Source organism: Watersipora subatra, chromosome 3, assembly GCF_963576615.1.
Source record: "Watersipora subatra chromosome 3, tzWatSuba1.1, whole genome shotgun sequence".
In the NCBI taxonomy this organism is placed as follows: Eukaryota; Metazoa; Bryozoa; class Gymnolaemata; order Cheilostomatida; family Watersiporidae; genus Watersipora; species Watersipora subatra.
In genome coordinates, this window is record NC_088710.1 from 39,448,223 (window position 1) to 39,458,280 (window position 10,058).

Below are 10,058 nucleotides of genomic sequence, written 5' to 3' on the forward strand. Positions count from 1 at the left end.
AAGTAAATGGTTTGCAGATAAAGCTGCCACTTCACACGGATGGCATGTTTTTTCCAACAGACTCAATGAGGTTGGTTGGTTAGCATGCTTGAAACATATTATGGAGTTGACTAGCTCGTAATCGCGTGTAACAAGTTTGTGTTTGAACTCAGTTCATTGACTGCGTCTCTTGTCGTACTTCTAATGCAGCATCGTGAATATGTCTGTTATACGATGATAGCTATTTCTGTTTGAATAGCAATTGTGATAATGTCTGATTGTATACCTTTAAGCTTGTCTCCTTCATGCTTTCAGAGCCAGCTGAAATAGCCCACATACTTACAGACAAAATGTTAATTGGTTGGGGATTTGAATAAAGCCCACAGTCCAAGCATTATTGCTCGTTTAAATAATGATCAATAGCGTGTATGAGATTTTCTGTTCAACAGTAAGCGCTGTTAGGCATTGCAGTACGGCAGTGATTTGCACAAGTAAAAATATGCCGTTATTGAAACTGCCATCTCGTGGTTTGACGGTTATCACCAGTGCTGTCTTCATTTGCTTTCTATTCACCGCCATGTTTTCGAGATTGCAATCAAGGCCAAGGCTAATGAACACAGCCATGTCAGCAAGCTATGTGGAAGTCAGAGAAATTAACAAAAATGATTCAGCAGAGTTCAGAACAACAAAAATCACAACAGCGGCAGCTAAAGAAAAGGATTGCAAGCCAGATGCCATTTCACCGACTGAGGTAAAACTTATGGAGATGTAATTTTAAAACTACTCAACAAATTGTAGCAGGAGATTTTCTGATCCTTCACTCTTTTGCCTATTATTAGTTCTCATCTTAAAACATTTTGTCTTAAAACAAGTGTCTTACCTCGAAGTATGGCGCTTACCTCGAGGTACGACGCTTACCTCGAGGTACGACGCTTACCTCGAGGTACAGCGCTTACCTCATGGTACAACACTTACGGACGCACTAGAAGTCTGTGCTAGCAAACAGTTTTAAATATAAAAGAGTGAATGCTGGGTGAACAAAGCTCTGTAAGAAGAAACCAGAAATAATTGGCAATGAAATAAAATTCAACACATTTTGGAACTACTAGCATATATCGCAATAAAGTATATTATATTGATGTACACTTGTACAAGCATGTATTATATACTATATTGATGTACATTTGTACAAGCATGTATTATATACTATATTGGTGTACACTTGTACAAGCATGTATTATATATTATATTGATGTACACTTGTACAAGCATGTATTATATACTATATTGATGTACACTTGTACAAGCATGTATTATATACTATATTGGTATGCACTTGTACAAGCATGTATTATATTCTATATTGATGTACACTTGTACAAGCATGTATTATATACTATATTGATGTACACTTGTACAAGCATGTATTATATACTATATAGGTGTACACTTGTACAAGCATGTATTATATACTATATTGATGTACACTTTTACAAGCATGTATTATACACTATATTGGTGTACACTTGTACAAGCATGTATTGCACTAACCAGTACTGCACTAACAAGTCATGTATCATCGTAGTGATCTCTGTTGGGGAGTGTCGTAGCTCTAGTTATACTGGCAATGAGTACTATTAGTCATATGTATATAAACAATTGTTTGCTATCGTATGACCTCAAGGTTTGAATACATTATTACACCCGTGAGTTTACAGTGAAAGGCTGTATGTTTGTTTATTGTGTTTACTTTATGATTTGCCAAAGCCTCTTTATGAAGGGTATAATATAGGTAAAAGTCATACTGTACATGTATACTGTACATGTATATATACACTGTATAGGTATATGTATGTTGTGCATGTATATGCATCCTGTACATGTATATGTATCCTGTACAGGTATATGTATCCTGTACAGGTATATGCATCCTGTACAGGTATATGCATCCTGTACAGGTATATGTATCCTGTACATATATATGTATCCTGTACAGGTATATGTATCATGTACATGTATATGCATCCTGTGCATGTATATGCATCCTGTACATGTATATGCATCCTGTACATGTATATGTATCATGTACAGGTATATGTATACTGTACAAGTATATGTATCCTGTACAGGTATATGTATCCTGTACATGCATATGTATCCTGTACAGGTATATGTATCCTGTCCATATATATGTATCCTGTACAGGTATATGTATCATGTACATGTATATGCATCCTGTGCATGTATATGCATCCTGTACATGTATATGCATCCTGTACATGTATATGTATCATGTACAGGTATATGTATCTTGTACAGGTATATGTATCCTGTACAGGTATATGTATCATGTACATGTATATGCATCCTGTACAGGTATATGTATCCTGTACAGGTATATGTATCCTGTACATGTATATGTATCCTGTACATGTATATGCATCCTGTACAGGTATATGTATCCTGTACATGCATATGTATCCTGTACATGCATATGTATCCTGTACATGTATATGTATCCTGTACAGGTATATGTATCCTGTACATGCATATGTATCCTGTACATGTATATGCATCCTGTGCAGGTATATGTATCCTGTACATGCATATGTATCCTGTACATGCATATGTATCCTGTACATGTATATGTATCCTGTACATGCATATGTATCCTGTACATGCATATGTATCCTGTACATGTATATGTATATCTGAACTGCTCAACTGTAATTTTCAAGTTCTCTAAACACTTCACGCTAGAATGATTCAATATTCAGTCAAAGTAGATTTGTCTTTTAAAAAATAGCTGAGCATGCCAGTAAACAACTAAACATATAAATCTTAAGTTTTTGAGTCAAGAGTTCTTTGAGTGATGACAAAAATTCAACAAAACTATGCCAGACGGGTTTGATGCTCAAGCCCTAAATGTAATGAGTCCGCTACCTTCAGGTACAGCTCATTGTCAACAGCGTCTCCTTTTCTTATTGTCAATATATGCAAAATGACCTTTGTCTATTTTTAGATGCCATCAGCAATACATAAGAAACAAGCCAATGGTAGAGATCTGCATTACCCCCTCATGCTCTATGAAGGTTTTAAAGGTTTTGCTAGTGCAAAAGAACCGAGGCAGATTCTTGGAGCTTATGAAGGGGTAGCCAACATTGTCTCTTTCATCTGGTGTGGCAAAAACCGACTGTTTGAGTTCAAACACATGCTCTCAGTCTTAAGCGCTCTCAAAGTTCAACAGCCCCTCAAGGTAAACTTATTTTATTGGCCCGGCAGCAAACCACAAGAGGACCTCTACAACAGTTGGTTGTCTGAACTGAAAGAAACTTTCTTTAACTTCAAAGTCTCAAAGATTCCGCATGACATCCAAGAACCGGTTACATGCGCTGACACCAATCACAGAGCCAACACCATATCTTCCTTGATCAAATCTATGCCTTACGGAGGAATATTTATGGATGAAAACATATTGCTCCAGCATCCCGTTGATCAGTATCGGAAAAAAGATACTGTTTTCTTTAGGTCTGATACCACTACGGCTTTGGTGATAGGAAGAAATATAACACTGAGTCAAATAATTAGACCAATGGATACAATTTCCTGTGTCAGTCATGATCAGATTGCTGGTAATCCTCGTGCAGCATGTCTTTCAATGGAGATCGAAACACTGTATCCACGTGATATCATGACAAAGAGTGGTGCATTTGAAAGGATTACCAGGAAACTGTTTTATGGCTCAGAAGAAGTAAAAGAACCACGTTTCAGTCTTTCCGATCCTATTCCAAATATTGGACATTTCTACTTGCTCGGAGAAAACAAAATTAGTTTCTTTATTTATTTAAGCATATATAGCATGATTTCAGTTCTTCAGGTAGACACAGTTTATTTGCATGGTGACTATGAGCCAACCGGCCATTTCTGGGAAAAGTTGCTGAAAACTGAAAAAATAAAGTTCATTTTTTGTCCACCAATGGAGACAATTTTCAGCAACACTATTTCATCAGATGACAAGTTTCATGGAAAAGACATCCTCAGTGTATACTTTCTTTACCTGTATGGAGGAGTCTTCATAGACTGGGATGCAATTTTTACTAAGCCATTAGATGATGCTGTAAGGGGTTACGAAGTTGTGCTCGGATATGATTGGTTCATACCCGAGGAATCACCAACATTTCCAGAAGTCATTAATCCTGGTGTGATAGCCGCAAAACCGTACTCAGTCTTCATATCCATGTGGTTAGAGAAATACAAGGAGTTTGGACAGAAAGGAGGCTTCTACTACACAGGCCTGTTAGTACCTTATAAACTCTACGAGCGCTACCCTGAAACTGTAAAACTCGACAAAAAATTCCAAGTGATCTGCTGGAAAAAAACATGTCATCCACCATGGATGGAAGGCTACAACCGACCAGCATTTCATTCCGAGTTTAACTGGCAAAATGTTTACTCAGTGCACTTTACTTTCCCCGATCCACATGAGTTTTACACTATTAATGATCTTCGCAACTCCTCTAGTATGATTGCACAAATGGGTCAGAAGGTTATGGGATGGACATGAAGCAGTTCAGAGAATTTTTAGGATTGTTAGAGGCCTTTAGAGAATTAAACTTATTTTGAGTGAATGCTGGACTGATACTCGGCCTTAGAGCTTGATAAAATATATGCAAACAAAGAGCCGTCTTGCTTTGTATAGATTTGCCTCGCAATTGTTGCTTTGTTTTCCTTTGTTTTTGGAAAGCTTTTGTCATTATGGTCAAATATAAAAACGCTTCATTTCTTAGGTTTGATCATAATCTTCTTGATTATTGTTATTTTAACAGTTTCAAAAAATATACTTGACAGCTCAAAATGCCTAGTACGGCCGATAGCATCATTTAATAACCTGATGAATAAATCCTCCAAGCCAAACATGAAATCCATAATTGACTACTTAACTAGATTTACTGAGCTGGAAATTCTGTCTCATTCTTACTCATAGACCTATTAACTATACTAGACTGGGCAATCCAACGCATCACGGCTCAGCATTGTGTCCTACTTAAATAGCCACATTCTTTGCGACGTGCATTCGTGCTTTGTTCACTTGCAGCTGGTCAGGCAAGCGAGTCATAATTGTTTACATTGAAAAAATGACAGACAGCTTTGTTGCTACATGTAATTTGACATAACTACTAAAGTACACAAGATATTGGTTTAAAATTTTAGATGCAAAGCTTATACACTATGCATTTCCTACCCTGCAAATTTGTAAACATAAAGTGGAATATTTCATATGTAAGGTGCCAGTAAAAATGTATATTGATCTATTCAAAAAATATTGCAAAATTATCAATGTTGCCCTATGCTATGGGCTAACATGTCAGATAGCTAGGTGTACAAATTGATTTCAAAGGCATACACACTGGTACATCGTACACTGATTGCAGTCTGCCATGAATATAAATGTTGGGTCTTAGGCAGTGTCTGAAGTGGAGAGAGATTTTATAGGGGTACTCTCTGTCATGCCAGGAGGGTAGTGTCCAGGGCCAACGGCCCTGCTTGCCGCTCACAGGGTGAGTCTGAGAGGGGCGTGGCCCCTCTCAATAGAGGGAGGTCCGGGGGTACTCTCCCGAATTTTTTCTTAGCATGAATGCCCCTAAATTATGCTGTTTTCCATAACTTAAAACCCTGAATTGTGTTCAGTAAGAAATTAAAAGTGGGCTTAGCTGCACAACCTGTGTGCTCTATGACTATGGAGACTCCAGGTTGTGATGTGAGTGAGTCAAAAAACCAGAGCTGCTCTCAAATCATGGTGATTTGAATATTTGAATATTTGAATATTTGAAGCAAATCATTTTGTACTGATTTGGTACAAATGATGATTTGATTTGATTCGATTTGAAAAGTTTTGGAAGTAACTTGACTTGATTTGAAGTTTCGGGCTGATTTGAAGACTTGATTTGAAAAATAATTCAAATCACATCGCTATTGATAGCCTTGTCTTCTGTAACCGATCGAAACATTTTTACAACATTTGCGAAGTTAGCCCAAACTTTGGCAAGAAATGGGCACCATCGGTACCGAGGCTAAGCAACCGTGTGTGTGTGTGTGTCCTTCTACAGAAAAAAGAAAAGGACAGCGTGTCGTGTGTGTAAAATAAATCAACATGAGCAGCTCTGGTAAGTTGTGGAAAAGGCATGTTTGTAGTTGTGGTGCTGGCATTGAATACTTTGATGTCAATTATTTGATTGCTAGTAATTGGTTGTGACTATCCCACTCTAACCTCACAATCACTAGTCAAAATAAAAATTACTTGTGCTGTGCCTACGGCATGAATGAATGAATATAGTATTATAATATATAATATTCTATACAATACTATTCCATGCCGCCGACACATTCAATATTCACAGCAATGACAATGTTCATGAATATAAATATGCATTATATTATAATTGGGTGGGATTTAATTAATAAAATAAGTTAAAATTTTATTTGTTATATCAAATTTATTAGAATAATATTAAATAACATTTTGATTTAATTTATCATTTTAAATTATAAACGAATAGCATAACAATAATATTCTATCAGTAAGTATAATAAATGTAATATTTATATATCATACATAGTTTTAACATTACCATTTATCTATACATTATTTTATAATTAATTATATTATATTTATAATAATATAATTAATAATATTTTATACACAGTCATTTACTTACTAAGTGAAGTATAATACTTAAAACGGGATTTCGATTAAAAAAGGACGATGTACAGAAAGAGGAAGTCACATGCACTCAGCAAATACAAACATGTGTTAATGAAGATATGTTCGCTGATTTTTTGAATAGAGCACCTTTAGCTAGTACAAGTAACCTGGATTCAGTACATCAGGAGATTGAAAAGTATATGGCGAAAAGCAGATCTTCTTGTAACACTCTAAGCTATTGGCAAGGTGAGACACAGTTACTGAGGCTTAGCGAGCTGGCGCTGAAGGTCCTTTCAGTACCAGCTTCATCAGCTCCCATAGAACGGGTTTTTAGTAAAAGTGGCTTCATCATGAGGCCACACAGGAGCTCCTTAACATTTGAAAACTTGCGCAAGCTAGTTTTTCTAAAACGCAACAAGTGTATTTAAGTAAATGTGTTAATATTATGTAACTGTTAATTATAGGCTCAATGCTTAGTTTCGTCTCTTTCAAGTTCATGCCTCAGTAACTGTGTTTCACTTGTCAATATTTTCAGGTTTTATCTTAAGTTTGTATCTTATATTTTGTAACTTTTAACAAGTATCGAAAGTTTTTTTTACATTTGTACATTCTTGCTTAAAAGCTTCAATAAAAGCAAAGTCACAGCCATGACCATAAACTGTTACATAACCCTCCACTCATTCATTGTATCAAGTATCATTGTATTCATGTATCAAGCCAATGGTATGATGTGCTCTGCAATGATGTTTTAACATACCTCGTATAACAAAGAACAAAACCGTATCTAGTGATGAATTTAGCATACACAATACATATAGTGGTACAGAGATACAACTATACTATTCCTATCCATAGAACCAAAAATGGGCAGGGGGGGCAAACTCCTTACCCTTTCTCTCTGGGTCAGGTCCTATGAATAGGAGTACAGGCTACGCCGCTACAGCTATACTGTAGATTGATCATATTATGCAACAATTGAGCGAACAATTTGAAAGAGTATTTCAAATCATTCTCAAATGATTCGAGATTTGAATTCATTATTGGGCTGATTCGACTTGATTTGATTTCTTTCGAATCTGCTGACAAGGGCCGGGGATTTGATTTGATTTGAGTCATAAAAAAGTCATTTGAAAGCAGCTCTGCAAAAAACCCTATGGAAAGTCCACACAGACCCCAGACAGTTCCATCTCCAAGCCACCATGAATATTATTATATAATAAGCTCAGTCACTCACTATTTTTTTAAATACAGACTCTAAATTCATGACAGTCACTAATTCTTACTCACCTTTAAAGAAGTTATCTATTGGCCTATGCTGTTTCACTATGAATTGATAGAAAACTGATCGGTTCTCAGGGTTTTAATAAAACCATCTAGTTGATCGGCTATAATAGCAAAAACTGACTGAAGAAATTAAAGATCAGTAGCGTAATTCTCTCATCCCAAACACGCGCACTGTTTTCAGTGTAACGAACTCGAGCTAATATAAGTTCAGGAAGAAAAGGACAAAAGGTGTGAATATTTCACTTCATTCCAGTTTTACCGCATTTAATAAGATACTAGCTGTGCCACCCGGCGTGGCCCGTGTAATAGAAGAGTATTTGGACAAAAAATTGATTTGTATTTAACATATTACAACATTTGCCATTTTAACTTTCAAACTACATATCATGAGAAAAGTTTTTTGTCTTATAAGCAATGAGAAGTAGTGAGAGTTTTGCTATTGGGCGGCGAGCGAACAGCTTCTCGTGACGTTATGCTATGACCAGCCCGCGGCATACGTAAAGCAGTTAGGTAATTGCTCTCATGTAAGGCCTTATATTGAAAAGCTAGCAATTTGGCTTCCATAGTCCAGTGGGCTAGGCGTAAGACTTGTGAACTGCTTGATGCGAGATCGAATCCACTTCGGTACGGAATATGTGTTTCAAGATTTTAAGATCTATAGCTGAAAAAGCGACATATTCCGGTATACGATACGACGACATACTTTGAGAAATATATATAGTAGAGCAACCTTATATGAGGGGGTACGCGTCCTAGGGAGTACCCCCACTAATTCTTCTTAGGGGTACCCCTGCGTACCCCCCCATTTTGAACACTGGTCTTAGGTGTTATGCAAACAGCATCAGAAAATAGGTTTATGTTCACTTTATTGCTTTGTTCACTTTGCCTAGTCCAGGCCATAGTTTAAAGTAGGAAGCCATGGAGAGTGGAGCAACTACCAGCACTGGAAATGATTCAAAAGTAAATTTTACTCCAATTGTTATCAAGTGTGGTTGTGAGAGGTACCTAGATATGACGAGCAAGAAATCTTGCGGATTTTTCCGAGATATGCATACAAATAATAGTTTTTTCCAAAATGTTTTCTTATAGTTCATTGCTGGCACTAATATTTGAAAAGTTGCTTCGCACAAAGAGGTGCCAACCGCGAAGTAGACGAAGTGTTGCCCATTTCATGTTTTTCATCACCATGGCAGGTGGACATAGGCTAGTAAATGAGTATGGTGATGGCTGTGCTATATTTAGAAGTGTAGTTGAACCCAACGAAAAGATTTTTACTTTATGATGGTCTCATAATAAGATTATGAATATATGAGTTATGAGTATATGATAATATACTCATAATATGATTATGAGTATAAGAATGCAATTATTTACTGATTATTTTGCAGGACAAGAGTAAAAATTTTTGCTGTGCATTTGGTTGTTCTAATACTCCAGCAAAATACAGTTAACTCAGTCTCCAAACCTTTCCATCGGAAGAAAAACACCGAGACATATGTAACAAGTGGATAGACGCCGTGAAATGTAAGGACTGGATGCCTTCCAAATACTCTGCGCTCGGCAGTGATCTCCTGCAGACCTCCTGGTCTGACGATGGCTGCCATGCTAAAGCCTACTGCTGTACCAAGGGTATTTGATTCTCTGCCAAAATATTTACAACCGACTCAACTAAAGCATAGACGACTGTTATGCCGACCAACACTATCTAAATCATCTCCACCAGACCGAGATGAGTCAGTCCTGGAACCTTCACTTTGCTATGAAGAGCCAACAGCTGTCAAGCAATCTGAAGAGATCATTCCCGACCCTCTACATAAGCGTACCTCGTACCTTGGAATAGGGAATTAAATTTTTCAAACATTTAGCGAGGCCAAGTATCTACTTCTGTACAAGCTTGGACAGGAGCATATAGAAACACTGCCCTCAAAGATTCGGGCCAAGGGAAGTTTCAACAATAATCCAGATGTCTGTAGCTTCAAATCTGCACTGAAAGCTCGATTAGTGAAAACAGACATCACACCTAGCACGAGTGCTAACTGTCTTGATTGTGATAGCTCAGATGGCTCCTGCTCCCTACTTCTCTCATCTAGAC

The 10,058-nt window shown here is 37.0% G+C and overlaps 1 protein-coding gene across 1 annotated transcript; it reads left to right on the forward strand.

Annotated features, from left to right (window-relative positions):
- Positions 1 to 458: 458 nt before the first annotated feature.
- Positions 459 to 4,821, forward strand: LOC137391001 (uncharacterized). Its single transcript, XM_068077327.1, has 2 exons — positions 459 to 730; positions 3,002 to 4,821. Exons 1-2 carry the CDS (start codon positions 479 to 481, stop codon positions 4,541 to 4,543), a joined length of 1,794 nt encoding a protein of 597 aa, XP_067933428.1. The 5' UTR covers positions 459 to 478; the 3' UTR covers positions 4,544 to 4,821.
- The last annotated feature ends 5,237 nt before the right edge of the window (positions 4,822 to 10,058 follow it).

Coding starts and splice junctions, on each gene's coding strand:
- LOC137391001 (XM_068077327.1), top strand. CDS start 479: ATGCCGTTATTGAAACTGCCATCTCGTGGTTTGACGGTTATCACCAGT. Junction 731..3,001: donor ATGCCATTTCACCGACTGAG/GTAAAACTTATG, acceptor GTCTATTTTTAG/ATGCCATCAGCAATACATAA.